Here is a 27726-nt window from a genome sequence, read left to right on the forward strand (position 1 = left end):
AGAATTATATCGAAAAACTTAAAAATTGATTTTTGATCAACCCACCTTTTATCTTAAAATGTCATTTGCCAAAACTCTTTTCACTGTACAAAAAGGAGAAGAAAATGACATTTTTGGATATCTGGATGAAGAAAAGAATAAAGCAATCTCTAGTCTCAGTACATATTTTTCGTTGCCAAACGAAAAATCGAAGCAAGATTTGAAATCTGGGATATGCTTTGTTGATTCTCAAGAGATACAGATAACAGATGAACAGCAAGCTCTTATATGCGCTATAAGTTCGCATTTTGTATGCTTATCGTGTTTTTATTTGTGTAATTAAAAAAATAAAACGAACATTTTTATTTTTAATATATTTCCTTATTTCTCTGTGGAAAATAAAATTTAACAAATGATACTTGGACAATCAGCGACTCGATGAAATTAAAACAGCTCAGTTATTGCATCATTTCATTCAAGAAGTCTGGAAAAGAGAAGTCTGTCATTTATTTCGAATTCACAGGATTAACATTCCGTTAATGAATTTGATTTTCTTTAGATCGATCCAAATAATATGAAAGAATTTATCAACCAACTTTTTTTGTTTTATTTGAACGAGAGGCATAGCCTCTTGGAATTGTTCACAACATTAATTTTGAAAGCAAATAACACTGACGACATACTCTCAGAAACAGTTGGAGACTATTTAAATCAAATTTCAATTCTTCTTACTCCACCAGAGAAAGAGGAGGAGGTAAATATCCCACCTTCCGGAGAAGCATTGGATGGACTTTCTGTTTTTTCTCCTCCTCAATCACCTGCAAAGAATTCAACTGCAACTCCATTTGGAAACGACTCAGCTTATTCAAAACATTTATCAACATCTTCAATCGAAGAATTAAAGAAATTTACATCATTTGGACCATCTGATCTTCTTCATCCTTTGGATTCGCATCAATTGACAGGATTTGTTGGACTGATTGTCTCATGTATAGACTACATTCTTGACATAGATCTTTCGCCAACAGGAACTTTTGGAGCAATTCCAGAGAAAGCCAAAACAAGTACGATAACATTAGGAGGTACGTCAGCTGGATCATCAGCTGATTTTTTATCGGTTCTGGAGATGCCCTTTGACCGCGATACTTTTTGTATCTCTCTTTTACGAGAAATCAGCCTTTTGTACGATGCTCTGTTCCTGGTGTCATACACAGACTTGTGTGCAATGCGAGCAAAGGATTACTCCACCGTGATCCGAAAGACCTCAATGCTGCACCACAAACTATCTCTTTTCATTGAGAGGTACTACATGCCTTCTTCCACACATGCAAGCACTTCACAAACGCAAGGTATCTCTTCCAATACAAACAGCTTTGGACAGTTCTCTTTCACTTCACTGCTTTCAGCTCCGTCCACTGCTCCAGAAACTGCACATTCACCATCGTCATCTGATTCTGCTCCTGCGATGCCTTCACTCAGCACCAAAGAGATATCTACTGCAGTCCGAGCAATCCAATTGCGTGCGTCGCTTGTGCTTGTGGAAGCGATGAAGCTGGAGTGCGCAATGAACATAGAGAAGACATTCGCACCACCTCCACCATCAGCTCTGGAGTCATTGGCATCTGCAGGCTCTTCTTCTGACGTGCCGCATCTTTCGCGCCGCTTGTCGTCTTTGCCTCCGTCTGCTGCGTCGCTGAGCCGGCGAACTTCATCACTTAACAGCAACAGCAGCAATGCGAGCGCGTACAGCCTTAGACTCAGTCGCATCCCTTCTCTCGTCTCACTGTCTGCGCAGACGCTGAGCAGCTATTTTTCACCGAATGCTATTCAGTCGTTTTCCCCTTCTTCTGCAGATTCTCCGGATGCATTACCATCCACTCGTACCAAATCATTCAAAGCCCTCACTTCGCCACGTGCGAGCACGCTTTCAGGAAAGAAAGCTCTGAATGCACCACAATCAGATCTTTCGTGCAGGAGCAATGACAGCAGCAATCCCCAAGGCAAAACACTCAATTCCTCTTTGAATGACCAGAGCACGCTTTCCTTTGTGCTCAGCAGCGAACACAGAAAGCTGATCTCAGACTGCTTTGCTCAGTGGATTAAGGCTAGCCCCAGTTTTGATGGCGCATATGGCTCAGGACTTGAACTGGGATTCAAATCATTCGGAGAATCTGGAGCTTCCACTCTGTCTTCGTCATTGCAGCCTTTTGGCTCGGAATCACTTTCATCTTTTTCCTTATCCTCCTCCGCCTTAACATCTGAAGCTTCTTCTGGTTCTTCCTCTGCCTCCTCTTTATTTGCATCATTTGGTTCCACCCAATCAGTCATTTCGCCGTCAGCTGCTGCTTTCGGTTTTGACAGGCTCGACGCGAATGCAGCTGCATGTGCATCTTCTTCTGTTGTTGCATCGGTTGGCTGCGTCGCTTGGAGCTGTTTGCTGCTGAAGCACATTCAGTGCGGTCTTCTGGATGACTGTGTGGATGATGCGAGTGCAGGCGGAAATGCCTGTGGAGAGAATGAGCTGGAAAGCAACGGAGCCAGGCTCGAAAGAGCGAACAGCGTCCAGTTAGCTGCATTTGGGGCAGGCGGAGCAGGTTCCAGCGATGGCACGCCGATGGAGTTTGAGAGCAGGCTATATGGGCAGCAAAGATCTTCGCCGCTGTCTTCTCTTCCACCGCTTTCTTTGTCGCAGTTGGATCTGACGGATAGCGACACAGAAGAAATGGTTAGTGACAAGACACAGATGTCAACAGTGGATCTGATTTACTGGCTGATAAACGCTTCGCTGCTGCGCAAGCCGTTTGAGTATTTGCTGGAGCGGCTGAAAGACGAAGAGGCAGAAGAAAACGAAAGCGAGTGGTGTTTGGCGGGAGATAGGCTGAGCGGAAAGGAAGGCAGCGGATTGGGCGAAGATACGAGCGAATGGGATGATGCTGTTCTGTTGTTTGATGTGTGCAAAGGAGAGAAAGATGAATCAAACAAAAGAAGGAAAAGAGCAAAAAGCGGAAAATTTGGAAATCTGTCGAAATATGGAGGATATTCTTCAGTGTTTCGGAGGTCTTCGACACACAAGCAAGTTCTCTTTGGGTTCAAAAACGTGTTGTTGGAACTGATTTGCGTCGTATCGTCCACGCTCCGCGCTTCAAAACTGATTCTGCCTTCAATTCTGTCACAAATTCCAGAAGACATCATCAGCATTATCCAGCAACACGATGCATCTCTAACACTTCCTTCGCCTTCTCCCAGCGCTGGCCCTTCTTTCCTCGCCTCTTCGCAACCCCCACCCACCCTCGGATCTTTGCTGACATATCTTTCCGAAGCCACTCGCATCAGCATCCCGTCTTCCACTGCGCTTTCGTCGCTTCTTTCTGTGGTGACCCATCGCCACCCGCCGCTGGCTGGGCTCTATTTCGAGATGGCGCTGAGCCGCCCGTCTCTGGCGTCACTGCTGTCGGAGGAGACAGCTACATTCCCCGCAGACTGCCTGCCTGCAGCGCGGCTGCTCGCCTCGCTTTCGCAGGATGCACAGTCAGCTGTGCGTGTTTGTGAGTTCATTGGCAGGATGGATGGATGTGCTGTTGTGGTGCCTGTGTCCTATCTGCTCCGCGGCAGAGCCAGTTTCGGGTGGAAGTCGATGGACGCAGACGGGAAGGAGCTCAAATGGGACGATGGAGAACAGGTAGGCATGCTGGGCAGGACGGCAGGATGGCCAGCTGAGGAACTGAAGAACGACGACTTCGGAGGGTATGCACAGGCAGAGCTAGAGGCGCTACAAGAGAAAGCTGCGCTGCTTGAAGAGGCACTGCTGAATGCCCAACATGTACCTTTTATCAGACTGCACGAAGAATTCCCAGCTGCGAGGCATCTGATCATCCCCTCGGGATACGAAGGACAGATCATCGGATACGCCCCGCTGGCACAGGCAGCCGAAGACCCAACTCCGCTTTCCTTCACTTTGCCTCTTCCTTTACACTTCCTGAACGCAATGGGTCTTGTTGTGCAGTTCTTTCCGCAGTCACCTTATTCTGGTTGGCCTTTCCTTCTCCGCCCTTTCTTTGCGCTTTCTGCCGCCCAATCGCCAGCTGATATTCTAAATCCACCAATGCAAATGGCTGAATCTTGCTCTTCATGGCAAAAGATCATAGCTAAACAACCAACTTCTTCGCTTTCCACAACACATGCTTCTCTTCTCCTCATCCACTCGCTTATCCGTGCTCATCCTCCGATTCACAAAGTGATTGACCAACAGCTTTCTTCTGCATATGCTTCCATATCAAATGATTCTTCTTCTTCTCTAAACACTTCAAATGCTTCTTCTATCTTCGATAGCTCAATTCATTCATCCAATCAGTCATCACTTCAATTTTCATTGACATCATCATTTTCTTCCACAGTCACGTCTGCATCCTCGCCTTCTTCAGCATCATCTTCCATCACTTCGCAAACACACAACACCCTTCAAACGCTGTCCCGCCCTGTTTCTGTGGCAAATGTGTGCATCTTACTCATTCACTCCATATCATCCCAGCTCACTTCATCGTCTGTTATCTCTTCTTCCTCCGAATCTGAGCGCAAACAGCTTCTGGCACTGTCTTCTCTCGCACTTCGCACTCTCATTCTCCTCGTTCCTTGCTGGCTACCCTTTTGCCGCTCGTCCTGCTGCCCTAGCCAATTTGTGACAGGAAATGGTACTGCTCTGCCTGAAAGTGGGGTGTATTCGATTGAGCGAAGAAAAAGCGAAGAGATGGAAGAAGATTCAAAAAGCGTTACAAGCACCTCTACATACGCAGAACGCTTCAATTTGCGATCTGCCACAATTAAAACGAACGTTGCAGACAGAATTTCCATTGAGATCAATCGAATGAAGGAAACGTTTGTCTCACTGTTCTCTGCACGTAACGTTGAGCTCAATACTGTTATTCATGATGCAATGAGCATCGTAACTTCAACCGAATCCAAAATGGGGTCTTATCAGACGCTGCTGGCTTTGTTGAGGCTGTGCCGTGTTGTTGCCTCTTCTGCAAGATGCATCAAGCTGCCTGCGCTTTCTCTTTATTCAATTATCAAAGAAGCCTCAACAGCACCAAATACATCAGCAACAAGTGCATTCACTTCTTCTTCTTCTTCTTCTTCAATTCCAGTTCCTTTGAAACAAGAGGAACCTCAGCAGCTTTATTCACACACTCCATCATCTACTTCAGCATCATCGTCCTTGCCATTAGATCTTTTGTCTATTTCATCTTTTAATTCACAGCTATCTGTAGACTCACTCCTCGCTAGCTTTCCTTTGAGCAACCCTTCTGTCCTCCTTTCTGAGATCAATTCTATTGTACGCCGCGATGTGTTTGTGATGATTCCGAATGTGTGGATTCACCACAGCAAAGAAACGGAGCTGCTTTTGATGCTCCGATGCGCCGACATGCTCCGCCTTGTGCTCCAGTCGCTTCCGATTGAAGTTGCAATCTCAAACAGAAAGAGGAGAATCAAAAGAATAAAGCTGGAAGCAGCAAGAAATGCAAAAGCGAAGGCTGAAGGTGCTCAACTTCAGACAGGAAGACTGCGCGAATCAGATGACTTCGGAGAATATGATGATGGAGTTGAAGACATGTTGTTGGCTTCTGTTGAAGATAGAATAACAGCTGACGAAAAGGAAAAACAACTCTTTCCATCGCGCGAGACAACTTCCATGGAGAATGTGGCGATTGCAGCCTTAACGAAAAACATCGACTTAAATCAAAATACTCGAACAAGAGCAGCACAAACATCTTTTCTGCAACAACAATCAAAAAATGCTCATTTGCAGAGTTTCCATTCATCCCCCAATCCTCTCCACCAATCGCGTGCTGAGCTTCTTGTCTCCCTCAAAACTGACCCTGTGCTGCAGAAGACGCTACTCGCGCTGACGGCATCAGGCGGCCTTTCGATGAGCGTCGCAGAGCAGCTTTCGGCATCTGGCCAGCAGAACATCGCGGCTGTGCTGGAAGAGACGGTTACAGCCTGCTTGGAGGTTGTGGAGATTGTGCTGATTTCACTCGAGTTTGACTGGAGGGAAAAGGAGAGCTCGCGACCAAGCGAGTCGGCTGTGAAGGAGCAGGAGGCGAAAGTCAGCGAGATGATGAACGGAATTGGCTCCGGATCGAATGCAGCAAATATCGGAACAGCAGCTTCATCAGCAAACGGAAGTGCGAAAGGAAAGCAAGCAAATTCGTCCACTTCGGCTTCTGCATTGAGAGATTTATCACAATTTGAAAGGCTCATTCTCACTTTTCTTGTTGATGTGCCTGCACAAAATGACTGTATGATCACAAAACAGACTGAACACAAAGAAACAGCAGCCAGTAAACTTCTGAAGGAGCTACTTGAAACAAGAAATCCAAATGATGCATCTGCATCATCTTCAGAAAGCTATTTAGCACATTCAGGGCAAACACACAAACAAGAGTCTTGCGAATGGCTGCTTGTGATAGCATCATATATTGCCTACCAGTCCAACAACAAGATTTCTACTGTCTCAACAAGAATACTTACTCATCTGTGCCGCATGAGTATACGATTCCCTCAGTTGCCTCCGCTGATCCGCTTTTTTGGCAGCGAAAAGCACGCGATGCTTCTGAAAGACGCGATTGTTCTGAGATTCTCCGATCCAAACACTCCACACTCAGTTTCTGCTGCTGTGGTGGAGTTTATATCAGCTGCAATCGACTATCAGCCGTTGCTGGCGAAGCTGTTTGTGGAGAACGTGCTTCAATACGACGACAAAAATAGAAATGGCGGAAATCTTTCTGAAAATAACACCACAAATTATGCAGCAAACACTGCTAACGTTTTATCAGAGAATTCATTTTTGGGCTTTTCTTTGTCACTTCTCTGCGATCATTTAGAAGAAACGGCTGACGAAAGGCCTGCGCTACTTGCTGGAACGATGCTTTTGCTCCGAAAGTTGTGGGGGAAATGCGATGTGTTTAGTGCAGCAGTTGATGCACTGGCTGAACATGAAGGCTTTTGGAAAGCTGTTCAGAGGATTGCAGAAGGAGTTGGAAAGAAGCTGATGATGATGAGCGGACGAAGAGAAGGGAAATGGGCATGGAAAGGAAAAGATAAAGAGAGTTCAGAAGAGAAGGTACCAGTTGAAGGCGAAGGAAAATTAAAAACTGAAAGCAACAATAATATCATAGATGAACTGAGGATGATGAGAAAACAAAAGTTGAAGTGGCAGCCTGTGCTTACACCGTCATGCCTTCTCAGTGCGTATGCATCAAATGACACACAACGCTGCGCTCAGCAAAGAAATGCCAGCAAAAATGGGAATACCGAAGATTGTATTGATGCAAATGAAAATTCAGAAGACTCAATTTTGTTTCGAACTTTGCGAAATTTGCTGAAGAAATGGGATTTCGGGGAAAAGGGAGATTTTTCCATAATAAGCGCGTTGCTTAGAGGTAGCAACGGTTCCAATTCTATTTCAACGTCGAATCAGATAACAAGAAACGGTGATCTGAATATTGATAGTGAAGTCCTACAGCGACTTGTAACATCCCAAAGAGAAGAAGAGAAAAAAATTGAAGAGATCGATAGAACAGAAACGATGGATGCGGAGCAAACAAAGGGGCTTGCAGAAGACAGACACCTGAGGGAGATGAGAAGAATGAGGAAGGAAATCAGAGAGGCACAACGCAAGAAAACCAGAACAACAAGCAGAGAAAACAATGGGAATGGTATGAGTGAAGATGAGGATGAACTTGGCGATGCTTCTGAATCATCATCTTCTTCCTCTAATGGATTTGACATCGACTTTGAAGAAGATGACTCAAGCGATGGTATTATGTGTGAAGAAAGCAGATTAAATAAAGATTTAGCAAATAAAACAGGAACAAAAACGAGACAAAACAATGGAAATACTCATCTACCAGAAGATGCTTCACATATATTTGATAGAACATTGGAAGAAGAGCTGAAAAGAAAAAGTCGTTCTTTCTCATTTGCATACGAGAGCACTCCATCGACCTCAAAAAGCCCGAAGCCTCAAGTTATGCCAACTCTCATCTCCTCACCTTTTAACAATACATCGATACAAAGCCAGCCACTTTGGACACCAACGCTTTCTTCATCGTCTTCTGTCTACAGCAACAACGAGGAGAACATCGACGATGCGTGTGACGAGACAAATGGATTTTATACGGAGGCAGCAATATCTTCAGTGCAGAAGTTAAATGATCAAAACCAGAATGCGATGTTTCTCGCTGGCTCTTCGTCTTCATCTTCTGCTCGTCACAGTCCCACCGCGTTTGCCTCGCTCTCGCCAAAAAGAACAGCAACTGCAATGAAGCGGATGCTGAGAGCGACGTGCCATCTTTCTGCACTCGAAACAGCGCGGAGTGTGGCGTTTGATCTGATAACAATTGAACTCTCGCTGATTTCAAGAGAGGCACAGCAGTCAATTCTTCGCGTGCTGCTTGAAGGCGAAAAGGCGATGGAAAACAACCAAAAAGCGACTGCGTCTTCGGCAACGAAGCCGTCTGACAAACTTCTCTCTGAAGTGTACATCAACAAGGCGTTCAAACTGCTTCGCGACGCTGAGCAGCGGATGAAAAATGTGGTTGGCCCGCTTCTTTCGCCTGAGTATCTGACAGAACTGACGGAATCCGTGACAGAATCGATCTCCGCCGAGCCATCATTCCGTTCGCTTCTGTCGATTGTTTGCAGAATGAATGGAATCGATCTGGATTCATATCACTGTGCACACTCAACGCCTGAACGCTCGCTGTATTCTGGCGATACAATGTTTGAATTCCACGCAAGTTATTTCGAAAAGGCTCTGATGATGGGATGCTTTGAAAATTCTGGTTTGAATTCATTTAGTTATTATTTAATTGTTTTTAATAAATAATTTTCTTTATTCTTTTTTAAAAAAATTGATTATTATTGTTATTCATAATAATATTATTTCCTTTAAACAAATTTTAGAAGTTTCCAATGAACTGCTCAACGTGAGCACTTTCCCCGTTCGCTTCATTCCGTATTTGATGCGCCTTTCGAATGCTTCATCATTCCGCCGTAATTCGCGAATCCGTACTTTGGCTTCGTGGAAACGATTTGTGTCGACTGCAGCGCTGTGCAGATCGATGATTCCGGTGCAGCCGATATGGAAGCGCGACTCGAATGAAAATGAAAGCGAAAGCGAAAGGGATGGAAAAGCGAAACAGGGGAGCGATAGTCAATCTTCTGCTGCTTCAACAATCGGTCCTGATACGTTTGGCTTATCTTCTTCACAAAGTTATACAATGCAGGATGACAACCCTTCTTCTTCTTCTTCTTCTTCTTCTTCCAATTCAAATTCCCCTTCGCCTTCTCAAAGAGTTGTTTGTCCTTCTCCTCTTCTTAGAGCTGTCTTTCGTTCTTTAGCTGAGGGCACTCCACTCGAAGTGTTCAAACCTCTCTCATTAATTCAACAATTTTCTTCTTCTGCTGCAACAGCTTCTGCTTCTAATTCCAGACAATCAGACTTTGCTCCCTTTGAACTTATTCCTTCAACAACTGTGCATTTGCTGTGTGCCATCATTTTGGGAAGGATCACACACATTTTTGCGAACCTTTCGCATAGCACCGACGCAGCAAAAATGTTTTCAGAGGGAAACAGATTCAGATCTGCTGACAGAGCTTTGAAAGAATTGAATTTCAGGAATAATTCTGATAACTCCAAGAACATTTCTGGTTCTCAAATGAACTCCAACAAACATAGCAGCAAAGGCACTTCTGTGTTTTCGTTCGAAGAGCGACTTGCTGAACAAAGTGTTGCCGAAGCTGTGTTCTTGTTAAAAGCCTCAGAAAGAGCAGAAAAAATAGCGCCGGCCTCGTCAGATTCATACACTTTTTCAAGAAGCGGGAAAGGCAAGTCAACACAAATTCCTTTCTCTTCGCATTTTCTCCGAGCGGTTGTGGAGCAAAAGGAAGCTGCCAAGCAAAAAGTGACTGAGCTTATGAACGAGCTCCTGATGGTTGACGATGTTGGAAGACTGGCGCAGTTTGATGTGCTTTCGTCGCTTTTATCGCTCTTCGCATTTTTAGTCAGTTTATGCGAAGAATGCCCAAAGCCAATGAATGCAACGCACTACTTCCTTCGTTTTAGTGTTGAATCGGAATATGTTCCTGTTGATGAAATTGTGAGCGAGAAAGCGTATTCAAATAATTCAGCAAGACAAAGATGCATATTACCTCTGCAGATGCAGTTGGATCAACAAATAAACAGAACAAGTGTTGGCTCACAGACTGAATCACAACAAGGCAAATCGTTGGAAATCAGCCAAATGGAAAGAACCAATCGATCAGTCAAGATTGTCAATGAATCTGTTCCGTTGTTTCTGCCAAGCAACATACCACTTCCTTCCCCTTTTCAGAGCGATAGCTCGTTTGTTTTCCTCAAACAAACTTCTTATTCATCTCCAGTCCACCACGCGCTTTCCATCCGTCTCCTTTCTGCTTCATCTGTGCCTCCTTCACTCAACATCTACTCTTCCTCAAAACAAGATTCATCGAATCAAATATCCGCAACACCGACTAATTCGCAAATCAATTCTTCGTCTGCTGCTGCTTTCGACTCTCTTCTGTCTCTTCCATACTTCAGCAGGCTGACATTTGCTCCGTATTCCCTTTCCCGCCCAGCTTCTTTCCCGAAGCCGTCAGTTGCTGGACTTCCACTCTCTTTTGCTGTCTGCCTTTTCACTCAGCTTGCCAAATGTTTTGCTGCATGTTTGAGGTGTCTGTTTCCATTGAAATCTCGCCATCTGTCCGCAATCGTGTCAGCAATGACTTCACTTGTCCATCTACTCCCTGCAATTCCTTCAGTTGTACCGCTGATGAAAATGGACGAGCAGCAAGGTTTTACTCAAAACACTGCAAATTCTGTTGAAAACGTTCAGAGTACCTCGTTCGACTCTGCTCTATCTAAATCATGCAAAAATGTGGATATGCATTCGTATGAAAAATATCAAGATAATTTTGCATCTCCAGTCATTAACGCGGCTTCTGATGCATCTTTTGCTCAGTTCTTACAGCCGACTAGCTTTGCAGATTTCGATGAAGGACGATTGATATCTCCGATGAATCAGATGATGAGTGAAACTTCTACTTCATCTTCAGCCTCCATCCTCCAAACACACTTATCTTCTGTCACTTCTTCCATCGCTTCTCCAAAGCCAGCTGCCCGCAGGCCTCACATCTCATTTTCTGTGAATATTATTGCTGATCCAACAACTCCCCATTCATTTCCCACATTTGCACCTGTTCCGCTTACAAAAAGCTCGGAACCTATTAACTTGGCCAATCAATCTCCTCATCTGATGAACAGTTATCACTCTTCGACGATTAACTTCAACACGCATACAGAAGAGAACGAAGGCGTGAACAACAAAAAAACAAGTGGTCACTTTGGAAACTCTAATCAAAATGAATGCGAATGCGGAAATCAATTTTCGGATAGCATTTACAATCTGCTCGTTTCTTCAGAGAATGATTTTTCTGTGTTGGATGATCGCAATGATGAAAGTGTTTCGAAACTACCATCAATCGAAGAGGATGTTTTGATGCAAAGGATGTTTTTCACTGCATTTACATCGGAGAATCACCGCTTGGATGAATCATTAATGAATAAATATTCTCAGTCATCATTTCTGACAGACAAGGAAATGAGTGATAAACTCATAAATCAGCCTTCTCAACTTGTTTTATCTTCACAATCATTAACTTCTTATCTTGTTTCCAGACATTTCCCCATTTTCCCAACATTGTATCATTACTCTCGCTTTATTCAGCGCGTTGCCTTTAACGTTACAAGAGGTTGCATTGCGCTATTAAACTACAACACGCCAATGGCACCTCTGCGGCCAGGTTTGAAGATGATCGCATACACTCTGATTGTCTGTCTGATTCAACGCATTCTTTTCAGGCGATGCACCATCATCCCCGACATTCCACAAGGAAAGGAGAAACAGCCCATTGACGAGGAAGACTGGAACGATTCAATGCTCAAAGCTCCGGATGGCACTCCATACGCCAATGGATCAGGTGGTTATGCAAATCCGTCTGCTATAAAATTTGATAACCGTATGGGCTCGTCCATTCCTTCGGCCACGAACACACTTAACTTGTTTTCAAAAACGGCGGATAATGCTTATGAAAATGAATTAAAACGGTTACAAGAAACGCCAAAAAGAAGTTCATTAACCGCGGATAGTGAAAACTCAGATATAGTTTCATGTGCAAACGAGGAGAATTGTCCAATCAACTATAGGCAGATCATCACGCCGCTTAGCTTCAAAGGAATTATTCATTGTCTTCGATTGGACGAGCCAAGCACGCTTTCTCAGATCTTATCTGGTTTGAATATTCCCATATCGAATATCAAGCCACTTTCTTTTCTCAGAATTCCATATGACATTCCAGCAAATTCTGAAGAAACTTCCAACTTTAATCAGAAATTATCTTTATATCCGTCTTCTACAAATTCTGCGTCTGCACAAGAAACTCCTTTCTTGCAGATGAATTCTGCTTTCATTAAATCTTATTCTACTTTTTCTCCCGCATCTCAATTTAATTTTCGCTTTGTGCAATTGAATTTGGATCTTATCCAATCTCTTCTCGTTGCCCAGCCTTTTCTGGCTTCTTTCTTTTTCAATGCAGGTCTTATCAACAAACTGAAAGCGATTGCAGATAATCTGCTTGGTACAATCAAGGAAGAACACAAAACTTGGGACAAAAGCAGGCTGGCTGCATACGGAGATGAAGAGAGTGACTTATCTCAGATGACGCCAGCTTATTTCAGAGAAGAATTTGCCCAACAGTCTCGGCGAACGACATACCCAACGACGAATCTTCGTGCCTTTGACTCCGCTCAATCCGAAGAAGAGTTTCTGACTCAACCTTTTAATACGCCGACGATACCATACCTTCCAAACGGAGAAATAAACACTCAACACAGAATTTGGTGCTTGATTCTGAGTGTTATCACTGCTTTCATACATGCTTTGCTTATTCAGCACAATTGGAAGAGCGTTGAATCAGCAATAAATTTTAAATTGAAGGGCAAAAATTGCTACGGAATGAGAGCAATTGATACTAAACTTGGACTGAAAGGAGTCAAAGCCTCCATTGCAATTGGGACACATTCAAATGGATCATCATATTCTAATGACTCTGAACTCCCACCACTCATATCTGTTCTGAATGAAATAACAAGATTTGTGAATGAGCGGCTGCTGCTGATACTTCCCTCTATCGTCAGAAAGACTTATCCATATAACCATTTTACGATTGATGGACTGATTGAAGCAAGGCTGGTAATTTCTCTTGTCATAGCCATTGCACAACTTTCTAAGAAATGCGGTGAAGACACTATGAAACGAGCGCAAAGTGGAATTGATAGAAAATCACTTGGAAATAATGGAGGAAGCAGAAATAGTATGTTTGCTGAAGACGACTACAATTATTCACCGAAGGAACAAGAAAAGGAAGATGACTCTTCTGAATCAAACGAGAGTGAAGTTAGCAATGGTAACGACTCATTGAACTATGGAACTCATAAATCGAGGTTTCTTCAAAAAGGAGATCTTATCGCAGAAGAAAGGAGACTCAGAGCCATGAAATACTTCCACGAAGATATCCAGAACTTAGCTTCACCAAAGAGAATAGAAGCTGTTTGGATGCAACTAGGGCAATCAGACGAAGGAACTTCTGAAGCGATGTTTGCTTCCTTACACAGAGCATATCCATGGACGCATCCATCTGCATTTTTGTCAGAAATGGCGTCACAATTGACTTCGCAAAAGTTGAATTACATTTCTCAAACGCAATTTATCAACGATTACTCAAAAGATCTACCGAATATTTCTCATGGCAAGTTGAAAAGATCGTCAGAACCAATGCAGCTATCTGGTCCACTTAGTTATTTGTCATCGACATTCCCGGCTCAATCTTTGGTTTCTAGTAAAAAGAATCGATTGAAAAAAACATATACAAAACTAACTCTAAATCGCATAGCAGCACTTGATGGCTCCGACTTCATTTTCGGTCTGACGGCGCTTCCGTCGCACCAGAAATCAGCTATGCGATCAATTCAATCTTTTCCCCGGCCTCTTCTTCCTCTTCACCCTTCAATCATTTTAGCTTTGAACGAGCTGTTTGCTTCTTTGATGCACTATTTGTCAACACCCACTTCAGTTCTCAAGGAACTTCTGCCAGTCACTTCTCAAGAAAAGGCTTCATCACTTGATCCATTTGCACAATCGACACATTTGCTCCATTCGCAGATGCCAGAGCAGCAGTCTGTTGTTGTATCTACCATTTCTGCTCCATCTTTTTACTCTCTTTCATCCAATGCACTGCCAACAGGCTCGCTGTTCCGATCTTTGGGCTTTTCATCTGTACTTGGTTCATCGGCTTCCCGCTCATCATCAACTGGATCTAGCCTGTTATCAGATGTTCAAGCAACAGGCTCCATTGCATCTGTTGGTACATCAACAACTTCATTTACTTCTAATTCTGCTTCATCTACGGTGCTCTCATCGCCTTTCGGAGAAACGATCATTTCTCTAATTACAACTATCATTGAACAGATTATATGCTACCTTCGAATAATCAGTCCAATGAAACTCGAGCAGCCACCTTTGCCGAAGAGACGACTAATCATCAATGATTCGACACCATCTTCCATCGAAAATGATTTCCATCACAACAAAATAGAGCGTATTCTTCCTGAAGATTTAGCAAGAAAGAAAAAGAAAACATTTGCTGAAAAGTCTTCCAATGAAGAAATGAAATCTTTATCAAACGATGAAACGTCTTCTTTATCTTCAATGGTAACATTACATTCAGATATACCAAAACCTCTGAGAGTTCAACCATTTTCAGAAACACAGCAGTTTTTCAAAGATATTCCAGATATACCATGTCTTCTTTTCCTTCCTTTGACAAGCTTTTCCCACATTTCCACAATCCCTCCATTCACAATTCCGATATGCCTTATTCTCTCATTCATAGACTTTAACACTACATCACTCAGAACTCTAAGAAGACATCCAATATTTTGTTCCATTTCTTCTTCTTCTTCAGCATCAAGCAGCTCCGCACCGTTAGCATCAATTTTATTCCGCTCTGTCTCTTCTTTGTCTGCAAACACGAAAAGCACTTTTGTGACTCCATATGCAGCCAGATCCGAACAATCTCCTTCATTTGATGCTCGTTCTCCTATGTCTGTCGGAGGAATGAAGAGACTAAACTCCATTTCTTCGATTCGCACACCATCTACGCTATTTCTTTTGAAACCTTCTCTTTCAAACAGAAGCATAGCGTGTGGAAGTTCTTCAATGGTTTCAAGGAATGAAAAGACTGTAGCATATGTGTCTGCAAATGCACGGTGGTTTGACGCTCTTAATTCAAAGAAGGCACTTCCCGGGTATATTCATCCGAATCTAGGTATTTTGATGCCATCCTCAATTCTAGGCATTTATAAGAGAATTAAGATCAACTTGAAGAATGGTGATTTTAATGGCAATGTCTTAGATCGCATTGTTTTAGAAGCGAAGCGAAAGGATGCTGAAAAAAATTGTGTTTCTGACTTTCATTCTCCATCTGTTCTTTCAGTTTGCAGTCCTGCACAATTTTCATCAAGAAATAAATCTTTGTTATTTGGAGGAAGGCGAACGCCTCCTCCATCAACTTCGTTAGCAATGGTTTCTATCAGACAACGCTCTTTATCTCCAAATCTTTCACATTACAGCACTTCAAAATCTCTTCATCGAACTTTTTCGAGAAAGTCAACTTCAGCTGCTTTCAGTCATTCGGAATCGCTGACTCTAAGTCCAGAGATGCTCTTTTTAAAGAAATCAGCTGATTCAACAAGAGTTTCTTTTCATATTCCTGCTCAATGCATTTCTCTTTCTTCTAAACCATTTATTGGTCAAAATACGTCATCTCATGCAAGCCAAGAGGAATCAAGCTCAACAACATTGTCCTCATTTCCACTTTCATCGCTTCAATCATCTCATATGTCTGAGGATGCGAATGCTTCCTCAAGCTCCACATCTTCCACTTCAAATTCCATTTCATATTTGCAGAATTCCCTTTCATCAGAAAATCTTTCTTTTGCTTCGCTTCAGAGCCTTCGTTCGGACATATGCAGGATACTTCAAAATGTTACGCACTCCATTGTTATAATAGCATCTTTTGCCACTCTTCAAATACCTTCAACGTTCTTTGGAGATGATTTCGCTAAAAGCCAGATAAGAAAGTTCATCGAAACATTCTCTTGCGATTTTTCTCAATCTTACGTTGAATTTTTGAAGGAAGTAACATGCATCAAGGAATCTCTTTATGGTTTGGGTTCGACCAATGATGGAGCGAATTCGACTCAATTAAAAAATGATACTTTGAGTGAACAATTATTTGTTGATAGAATCAGCTCAAATCATTTTGGTGATTCAGTGCCATCTTCAAGTGACAGCTTACTAATTTCACATATTGAACAAGAAATAGAATTTATAGAAAAAATTGCCTCATGCATTATTTCAAGGTTAGAACAATATTGTCAGAATGATTCATGATATTTAATTCAAAAGTATTTAAATAATATAATTTTTATAATCAGAAACTGATTGAAAAGACTTTAAAATAAATTTTTCTTTTTTGTTTGCAAACAACATTGCAGTTGATATTGATCTATTTTCTTTAACTCTGAACATTTTTGAATTGAAATGAAAAGTTAGAAAAAAACTTAGAACTGTAGAAATTTTGAAAAACAATAAAAAATACTGAATTAAAAGTTAAAAATAAAAACTTGTGCACAAAGCACTCTTTCTACAAGAATAATCACACAGATAAGATTCACATAATAAAAAGATTCCAATGAAACACAATTTTTCCGTTATCCACTTTCAAAAATCGAAATACACAAAATAAAATAATAGTTAAATGAAGAAATACAAAAGAAAGAGATGACTTAAAAATACGCCAGCAACACTCATGAAGTTAAAAAAAGAAGAAAATTATTATTAATTATTTTGACATTTTGTTTAAAAAACATTTTATAATGTTACAAAATATATAAATTCTTTAACAATCAAATTGTTGATAGAAAACACGAATGTGTTGATTGTTTAACACTGCACTTTATCAGTCATCTTCATTCTGATTTATTTCCTTCAACAGTTTTATTGTTTCGTCCAAAGAAGGCCTGCCCCTTGGTTCATCTGCCCACGTTTCCTCCATCAGTTCTATCAGATCTTCCCCTTCAATTCCCTCTGTCAGCGGTCGCACTCCATCACTCATCATCTCCTGCGCTTCTTCAGCATCGCATTCACTCAATGGCACTTCGCCTGTTGTCATTTCATGGAGAATCAGTCCAAGTGTGAAAACAATTGCCTTTTCTATTTCCTCATCTCCTTCTTCTGGCGCCTGCCATCGCTTCATTTCTTCCTTCTCCTTTTCATCCTCCAATTCATCTGTCAATAGGTATATTTCATTTTCGTTCCCTTCCTCAACAAAGATTGAATACGGACACAGCTGCCTTGACATCATTTCCACCCTTTCGTCTCCAACAGAAATCAAATGCTCAAACAGCTCTGCAACTGCCAAAACCACTTCTTTCCCGTCAACAACATTCATCGCTCTTGTTCCAAGTGTGAAATTGCCTTGCACAGAATGAATTGCTGAATGCAATGTTTTGATGTTCTTTTTCTCCTTCTCTCTAAATGGCTTCTTTGCTGATATAACATTGAACGAATGGGATTGTTGCATCCCAGCAGCAGAATCATTCTCGGAAAATGTCAATGTAGATTCCAAATCTGGAAGATCATTTTCATTCAGTATTTCATCGTTCACTGACGGAGGTTCTGGAAGATCTTCATCGTTGTCAATGAGAAGTGGAATTTGGCTCGTCATTCCTTCCAGCAATGTCGACGGCATCTCATTCATCTCAACACATCCTCCGCTCTTTTCTTTTCTCCCCTCGACTCTTCCCATCGTTTCTCCTTCTTTCAAACTAAATTCTACAACCCTCTTTTCTGTTTCCATTAATTTTTTTCGCAAAATCACAACAATCACAACAATCACAACAAATAAAAGAATGAAAATGACAAGGATAATTGAAAGAATAAACACAATGATAGGCCAAAATGATTTTCCTTCTTTTCCTCCTTCAGCAATCCTTTCATCTCCTTTTATTTTTGATTCTGTTTTGTTTTTCAGAATAAATGAATCAGTGGCCGATGGAGAATCAGCATTTCCAAATAAAATGCACACCCTCACTTCTGCTTCACTTGGAACGCCTTCAAATGTATTGACAGGAACAGACCCATGCACCTCTTCTTCTGATATGAAACCGCTTTCATCAAACAAATTTTTCTCAACCACCTCTTCATCTCCAATAGCAATAACTGTATTGAACGACAGGTTACAAGGAAGGAGAATTGATCCTCTGAACACGAGATTTACCTTCTCCCCTGACTTTTCCGATGACACACTCTCCACCTTCGGGATGAAAAACGCAGATGCTCTTTCTCCTGCAATCCCTTCCAGTGTGCATCCTTCTTCCAATATCCATAGCGAGGTGTTGTCTTTCGCTCCATCCCCTCCCTTCAAACTCACAACCCTCAATTTTGCTGAGTCTCCACACAGAATGTTTCTTCTTATCGATTCATAATTCGCTATTGACGGATTATTGTTTTCGAATTCCCCTTTCTCAATCTCCACACTTCCTCCTGACAATGAAAGCCCGCCGTTCTTCGAGTTGCTGATTGTTGTGTCTTTCATCCCAACATTGCTGGATTGAACATCCACAATTGACCCATTCCACTGACACAGCTCTTCTAATGACTCTTCATTTGAACTCAACTCTTGTGCGCCTGTCGTTCCATCAAATGCACACAAAGATAAGTTAACATCCGATAAATCTGTCAAAGTAGCAATTCTCCCCTTTTCCGAGGACGAGATGCATTTTTGGTTGGTGTAGTTCTCCAATTCCACCAATAAAGACGAAGGCAAAGACGAAGAAGAAGCAGCTAAACAGCACGGGCCAAACGAATTTCTGGTTATGTTTTGAAATGAAGACTGCTTCAATCTGAATTCTGAGTCATTTGATTTCACGCTCACTGCACATCCTTCCATAAGCATCGCGTTGGAAATGGCCAAGAAATTCATTTCGACATTTGCCTCTTCGCATTCAACAGAAATCAAGGATTCCTTTAAAACGTGTATATCGTCGAATTTCAAGTGGCTGCATTGGATGTTTAATTGGCCTCCTGAACCGTCTGAGGAAAGCACAATCAAGCTTGTTTTGCTCTCTGCATTCTTGATTTGAACCTTCTGGAGCTGAGAGTCTTTGCAGTTCAGAAGGATGAGAGCGGATCGATCAAACATGCAGCTTGAAACAAGCAACTGCTGCATGGACAGGCTTGCCAAATTGCGAAAATCAAATAACTCTCCACAACTCATATCAGAAATGTTCAGTTCCATTAACAAGCAATATTGTCCGCCTCTTGCTGCCACGCATGAAGAACTGAGACAAAGGGAAGCAAAAGTGCACCCGTTGATTGATAGTCTTCCATTCTCCACGAGAATGATAGAGCAGTTCAATTTCGTTTCAGAGTTTCCAGTCGGATCTTCTTGAGTAAATGCTGCCCCTGAAATAGACAAGTTGCCATCAGTCAGCGATATTAAGCTGGTATGCGAAGAAGAAAATGCACTTCCAAACAGAATCTTCAGAAATTCCATTTTCACATTCGACGAGCACGTAACAAGACTGTCTGTATTGCTCTCGACGGAGCAGTTCAGGTGGAGCACCCCTTTGTCGCTTTCCTGCTCCAGCGACTTGATCGTCACATCGCGAGCTCTTGCTTCCCCTGTCACCTTAGCGCTTTTGTTGATGAGCAAATTGCTGTAAGCTGAAGGAATGATGTGGGGCAGAGCAACATTCAAGGAAATGCAAGGTTCGCTTATTCCACCGCACTGGCGCGTGTCAGAGGCATTGTCCGCTGAAGAAGATGCAAATATCGTCTCGCTCTGATACACAACCACAAAAAGCAAGAAATCTTGCTCATCATAATAATTCTGTTCTGTGCATCCCCACATAGCAAATTCTCGGACAAATGGAGGTCTGAAATCGAGCTGGAAGAGCTCGATGTTTATTTGAGATTTGATATTTGTGCATCGCACATACAAGTCTCTCCCCTTGAATGCCTTGTTATTCATGAAAGTTGTGTTTTCCAACAGAAAAGGAAGCAAGCCTTCACTTGTGATCAAAGAGCAATCCAGAAATATTGCTCCTCCCCTTCCAGTCTCCGAGCAGAAGCACTCCGAGACAGCCGAAAAACGGCACTCGAAAAATCCCCCTTCGTTCAATTTCATAATCATTCCTCCCCCTTTCTCGCTTTGGCTGCTTCCGCAATTCTTGATCAATGTGTTTTGCACAGACACGCTGCAAGGCTCGCTGCCAGTGCAGCTGATGATGGAGGGCTCAGATGGTGCACTTTGGAGAAGCGAATGGAGCGTGCAGCATTTCAGTTGCACCGTTGTACTGCCGCCTTCATTCAATCTCTGAGACTCGCCTTTCCACTCAGCCTGAGCCAACACTGCAACAATGCTTTTACCCATCAGTTCCATGTTGTTCATTGAAACATTTGTCAAGTCAATGCTGCTTCCATGTGATACCATCAGAATGTGTCTTTCGGCTTTGATGGATTGGAACGAGCAGAATGATAATTCGCACGTTCCAAACAGGCAGGCAACAACACAATAAGGAATGGCTGCCTCAGAAGCGCTGGTGAAGGAGCAGCCTTGAGCTGCAAAGGAGCTGCCAGTTGTGCTTATGAGTTTTGTCTGCTTCCATTCAGATCCATCCCAGCAGCAGATCTCAATATAAATGAGGGAGCATGTGCCTGCGTTTGTCAGCACAGAATCGCTATCTTCTTCCTTTCCTGCTTGAGGTGAAATGGCTGCTCCGAAAGTCAAGACAGAACGAGACTTGGCATCAACCGAAGTCATAGTGACGTTTGAAATGTCAACCTCACAGTTCACCTGAGCTTCATCGACGATCAAAAAAGTGTTCATGCTTGATTGTGCTGGATCTTCCAAAGCACGAAAATGTTTTTGCCCATACTCCATTGTTGAACATGGCTCTTCTGCACTCCCACATCGGAGAACATCCCACCCGCTGTTCTTGCTGAGATGGATTTCTTGAGATGCAAATCCAATCAGAAATCGGCAAAGATCGAAGTTTGTCTTCGTGCTGTCGTTCCCAACGAACAAGTTTGTGTTGCTTGCTGTCTCACTCACTTCAAATGCTAATGTCTGTTTTGTAATCGAAACATTCAGGTCTGACGAAAGAAAGAACATGTTTTTCCCATACTTTGCAGAGCATTGATTGAAGGCTATCTGCTGGAAGGAGAACGCATTGGAAGTCGTACAGTCAAAATAGATGCCGCCTCCCTTTCCACCTGCTTCACTTTCAGCGTAGCAGTTTGTGAATGTAGCGTTTTCCATCGTAAATTGCCCTTGAGCTTCAACGACGATTTTCATTGCTCCTCCATCCATGCTCTGAGCGCCTTTGGCATTCGTGACATTCCAATGCAAACACTCAACATGGCTTGAAATTGAGGATGAAATTAGCACAGCGCTGTTTGCATCGCCGTTGGTGATCCCTTCAAAAGAGCATTGTGAAAGAGAAATAACCTCATCACTCGTCGCACCATCATTCAACAGTTTGAATGGTGATGATGGTATCACATGAATCAGAGGATAATCACCAAGGATAATTTCTTTCACTTTCAGCGAGATAACCGTCGGAGCTGCGATGCCATTCTCGCTAACTGCAATAGGTGCTTGACAGAGGCAGCCTAAATCAATCTGGCAGTCATCAATATTGAGTATCCCTCCACAGATCTGAAACATCCAGTAACTTATCTGGCTGGGCTCTCCCATTTGCACCCCAAATGCGCACTTTGTCAACGACAGGTTGCTCTCAGAAGCAAAGAATATCAACGTTTCTATCTCAGCATCAAACGAAGATGGTAGCAAAAAGTGGATTGATTCGATAGATACATTCCCCGTGGCTGAAATCACTTTTCCGCTCAAAGCATTCAGCGACTTGATACAGGTTACTCCAGCTCGCAAATCATCTGATGATCTCAAGATAAAATTGTGCAGATTCATTTCGTTTTTGATTGTTGCTGAGTCAATAACAGCAATTGTCTTCACATCCAATTCTACCAGTCTTTTCACACAATAATCAACCGATTTGCACGGATAATCCGAGAACCCACACACCACAGTATCGGCTCCATCGTTGCTTCCTGCATGGATTGTGCTTTCAACATCCTCCAGAAACAGAACCAACGGAATCGAATGCTCGTGATCATTTCCATTGAACCCACGCAAATCATCAAAGCAGCTATGACCCAGTGCATAAGCAAAAGGAAGAGTTTCATTTGTTATCGATTCTCGGAGGTCTGGCGATCGAACAAACAAATCGTTTCCATGCTTCGCTTTGTTTGGCTTTTCTGACGTAAAAGAAGGATCTGTCATGGCAAATGCTGAATCTGAGTTCTCAAGATTCAGAAAGATCCCTCCCCCAAATCCCTCCTGCGAATCGAAAGGCGCCTCGCACTCTTCGAAGGAACATCGAGAAATTGTTGTTGAACATGTGTTTGGTAACGAGATGAACAGCGCCCCACCTCCATTTCCATCACCAGAAACAATGCAATGCTCAAAAGTGCATTTGTTTATTGAAGAATCACAGCTATCCTCAAACCCTTCGCTCCACACTGCATTCAGGCATCCTCCGTTCTGCTCGCTCTCAACATTCAAAAAAGAAGCATTCGAAAGAGAGACAGATTTGCAATCCGACAAAGCAATTGCACAGCCTTGCGAAAATCCAAATCCAGAGACATTCACAAATTTCATCGTTAACGAACCTTCTTCAACCTGAATCAAGGATTTTGTTGATGGCAGAGTCGATTGGGAGCTTTTCGCAAAACTGCACAGCTCCAGCTCAAGCAACCCAGAGGAGCCGACTGCAATTGCAGATCGGTTGGACACACAAACAAATTGAATCCTCTTTGCATTCAGTGAACCATTGCCAATGGAGATCAAGCAGTCATTTGACGAGGCTTCGTTGCACTTTATTGCAGTTGAGTTGTTCTCTGCTCCGCTGAGAACGATATTTCTCCAGTCGATATCAATCATATCTTCTTTGAATTCTTCACTCGACATCAAAACATTTTGCCCCAAATATGAATTCCATCTTGTCACTCCATATTCCACCGTTTTGCATTCCGAGCCTGTTCCCCCACAAGTGTTCACATTGCTTCCAGAATAGCTGATGTGTATTTCAGGCTGAGCAGTTGGTAGATAAGAATTATATGCAATTCCTCTATCTCCGCACAGCGGAGAATATTCGACGCATTGTACAACTTTTCTTTGGGCAGTTGAAAGCGAAAAACTTTGCAATATTTGAATTGTGTAATTATCCAAGCTAAATCCCGTTCCAATGAAAATATCTGCGGCATGCGTCGTTTTCTGCACTGTATTGTTTTCAAACAAGCAAAACTGTATTTTGACGTTCATATTAAAGATATTTTCGGAAGCGTCAAAGCCACCTGCTCCCATTGGAGCATCTCCATCATATAAATAACAGTTTGACATCACAAAAATACTCCTTGGCTCTTGTAGAAAAACTGTTCCAGCATGACTGAATAATGCTTTATTGTCTTTGAACACAGAGTTGTAAATTGATCCACTTCCTCCAAGATGCCATGCAACACTTCCTCCATAAGCTGCTGAACAATTTTCAAAAGAACAGCAAAGAATCAAAGCAAAATTATTTGTAATATGAGCAAATGCTCCTCCGATGGATTGTGCTCCCGTTCCTCTGCAACAATTAAATAAAGAATTTTCAATGTTGCAATCAGTTCCATTGCTAAAAATTGCTCCTCCATAACCATATGTGTTCGGAAACGTATCAGTGCATTTGGTAAATGTGCATTTGTCAACAGTGAGCTTGGCACTGTTGCTAACTGTTATTGCACCACCATGAACAGCGCTGCATTCTGTGAAAATGCAATCTTCAAATCTCACATCTTCTTCTGAAAAGGATTGGGCTGCATTTATATAGTTCTGATGGAAAATAGTATTTCTCGAGCAAAAAAAAGAAGTGTTCAAAGAGTACAAAAAATTTACGAGAGAATCCGAAATGAGAACGCTATAAATTGGATTCTCACAGTTATGAAATTCACAGTTTTTCATTATGCATTTAAGCGGATTTCCTTTGAGAAAGATAGAATATTCGCATGCTTTCATGGTTGTGGTGTTTTTAAAAATGCTGTTTGTAGTTGAGACTTCAAGAAAATCAGCATCGGAAATCAATGGTGAAATACAAGTTAATAATGATTGGAATGAGCAAAATTCAATAAAAATGTAACTGCAACGAGTGTGTTTTTTGTGCATTTTGGATGCATCCGATTGGGTAAATTGCTTAGGAAATGATTGATAAATAGATGTGTTAAAAATTATAAATGTTCCATCGATACAATCCAAAATTGAATCCAATGAACATGAATATAAGTTCAAAGTGCAACAATGTAACCCTAATGAGGAATTTAAATATTGTCTTGTAAACATTTGAAAACCAGAAAGTCGTATGTTTACGTTGAGCAAATTTAGAGAAGTGTTAAACAATGAAATTTGTGTTTTCAATGTACTGATCTGTTTCACAAAAGCTCTTCCAATCGTTTCCTCAATTCTGTTGCTTCTTCTTTGAATTGACTGAAAGTTGAGACAACTCGAAATTTCAGCATTGGGATTCTGTAAAGAATTATTGAAGTATTGCTCTGATTGTTTTAAGTTTATGAAATAAGCATTATTTTTATATAGCAAATACAACTTTTACAACTATGATTGGAAAATGTATATTTATCACTATTTTTGCACACGCTCGCATTTTCATCTGAAAAAAAAGCTAAATGGTCAATATAACCCTGCGAAACAATCCTTTCACATTGAATTTTACTCATAATTGCTACGATGAATAAATGCATTATAAAGTTAAATTTTACTGCGTCCATCATTGAGCATTTTCTTTAGAAATTAAAAATTCAACTATTTTAATTAAAATAAATAGTTATAAGTTTTTTGATCAAACACTCATAATAAAGAATTATGTTCACCTCAATGAAATTGTCAGAAATTTAGACAAAAAAACACATGTCACAAATGAGAAAATTTATATCTCATCCATCATCAATGAAATGTCAAAGAAAAGAATTTTTTACAATTTTTTCACAATAAATAACGTTTTTGTCAATTCTTTTTGAAATTTTGCATTTCAATTACAAAAAATCAAATTTTTTTTGTATTTTTAATAACTTCACCATTTGCCATTCTAATTTGGAAAACTTTTTGTTTTTTAGATGAGACAACATATTTGACTAAGCATTTTCATTTATTAATATTCCAATTTGGATGAACTTTTTGTAATAAAAATATGTGTCTAAATTTTTTTAAAAAGTTCCTTTTGTTTAATTTCAAATTGAATAAAAATTCATATTTCGATCAAATTTCTGTTTCTACTCAACAAATTTTGTTGTTATGAAAATAATAATACTGCTGAGGTTTTGTTTCCATTCTTGAAAAGTTTCGTAAGTGGGAACAGCAATTTTATCAAAATATGAAATTTTTATATCATTTAATAATTAAACAAAAGGAACTTTTCAAAAAATTTTAGACATGTGTCAAAATTTTTTTGAAAAGTTCCTTTCGTTTAATTTTCTAATAAAATAAAAATTTCAAATTTCGATCAAATTTCTGTTCCCACTCACCAAAATTTATTTCCATGATAATAAAATCTTGACAATGTTATTATATCCATTTGAGTGAATTATTGTGAGTGGAAACAGAAATTTGATAGAAATATGAAATTTTTTATTTTTTGAAAATTAAACAAATGGAACTTTACAAAAAAATATTGACATGTGAAAAAAAAAAAGAATTTATTTTTATAATTGCGTAACATACAACAAATGATTAAAATTTGTGTTATTAATTATAACGTTATTGTTAACTGTTTCAAAAGTTATTCTGTCTCTCTTTTGTTCGGAAACATTTATTTTTGTGTGTGTCAACTTGTTATTCAGCTCTAAATATGTCGTTGAACAAAAATTTTGACATCAATAATAAAATTTAACAATTATCTTAATAAACAGATTTATAATTGAAATTCGACTGGAAGGCACACAAACATGCTTTGAATATGCTCAATTCAACTTGTCACAAATTTGAATCGAGCTTTTTTGATCCGAGTCAAATTATTTTTTGATTTTTTTTAACTGAGCAATTTATTAAACAGAATTCAACCCCTTCAAGTTGATTTTTGTTTCAACTCACTCATTCAAACTGCGATAAAAAAAGCGAATTAATATAAACCCTAAAAAATTCATTTATTTCATTGAAAATTATACTGAATTTTGAATTTTCACGAAAATTGAAAATAACATTTTTTCACAGTTTTTGCAAACAATCGGCAGAATAAACTTATGTGCACAATATGCTATTTTCATAGCTGCGACATATGACAATAATGTAACCGGTCGAATCTTACGCATTAACCTTTATTTTTTGAAATACATACGAGGTCACAAAGCATTTTGTTATCTTATCAATAAAATTTGAATACGAAAATGAAAGTCAAATTTATTTTGAAATTTAATTAAGTTTAATAATGAAATAAGTGAAATAATTATTTCATGCTTTGTGGAAAAAAAAATCAAAATTTTTCCTTAAATGATGTCAATTTATATTTTTTATATATCATTTTTATTTTTTAGAAATATTTATTACAAAATAGTTATTGGCAAAGAAACAGAAAGTGCTTTGACAATAACATTTTTCAATATTCAGGGAAACGATAAGGAAATAGACAAATTCATATTGCTCAAAAAATTCTGGACTTCGTGAAAAAAACAAGATAAGATCGTTTTCTCAATAACTGCAAGATGAATAATTCTGATGATTATCCTTTCAATGAATATTATCTATGCAAACTCATATAACATACAAGAATCATTTATATGCAGAATGAATTTCATCAAAAAATAACTTTTAAAACCTTAGAATAAATGAATTTTGAGTTTCTCTAAAATTTCTGTAATTTATTTTCAATATTTTGTCGATATGGGGGAAAACATCTAACTTCAAGCTTTTTCGTTGAAAAATTATAAGCTTTTGATTGACTTTATGCGATAAAAAAAAATGAATGAAATGGGTTCATTTTTTAACATTCGTAATTGTCACAGTTCTTCATGATTTGATTTCAACAATGCCTGTTCACGGATCTGAAAATCAAATTTATTTTGAAATCTGAGAAAGTAAAGGAAAGTTATGAGTGAAGCAATAATTTTGTTCTTTGAACAAAAAAAGCTTGAAAGTTCATATTTTCACCCATATAAAAATGAAAGACCGAAATGCCAAATGAGTTAAACCCGTTATAACATATTAAGATGAAAATCATCAGAATTTCTTCTTTTGTAGTTATTAAGAAATCGATCTTGTCCGGTGTTTTTTGCACAATCTTTTATTAGTTTTTAAAATTTGAAAAAGAAAATTGTGTTTATTAAAAGATTGCGAAAATTTTTTTTTAAAATTAACAACATTCAAATGTGTTGATTGAGTTTCATCTATACGTGCAATTAAATGAATAAGAACAAGGAAACG

General features: G+C 40.3%; 2 protein-coding genes across 2 annotated transcripts; one reads left to right on the plus strand and one right to left on the minus strand.

The window, feature by feature from the left end:
- Positions 1 to 58: 58 nt before the first annotated feature.
- On the plus strand, positions 59 to 16683 carry MONOS_332 (uncharacterized protein; the record flags this gene model as incomplete). Its single annotated transcript, XM_067873311.1, has 3 exons — positions 59 to 289; positions 539 to 8822; positions 8944 to 16683. The coding sequence occupies 3 exons, from the start codon at positions 59 to 61 to the stop codon at positions 16569 to 16571; spliced, it is 16143 nt and encodes a 5380-aa protein (XP_067724351.1). The 3' UTR covers positions 16572 to 16683.
- MONOS_331 (uncharacterized protein) lies at positions 16677 to 23586 on the minus strand (the record flags this gene model as incomplete). The annotated part of the gene is made up of 1 exon (XM_067873301.1): positions 16677 to 23586. One exon carries the CDS (start codon positions 23584 to 23586, stop codon positions 17140 to 17142), a length of 6447 nt encoding a protein of 2148 aa, XP_067724352.1. The 3' UTR covers positions 16677 to 17139.
- Positions 23587 to 27726: the final 4140 nt, after the last annotated feature.

Source organism: Monocercomonoides exilis, assembly GCF_001643675.1.
Source record: "Monocercomonoides exilis strain PA203 chromosome Unknown scaffold33-1116896, whole genome shotgun sequence".
Lineage (NCBI taxonomy): Eukaryota > Preaxostyla > Oxymonadida > Polymastigidae > Monocercomonoides > Monocercomonoides exilis.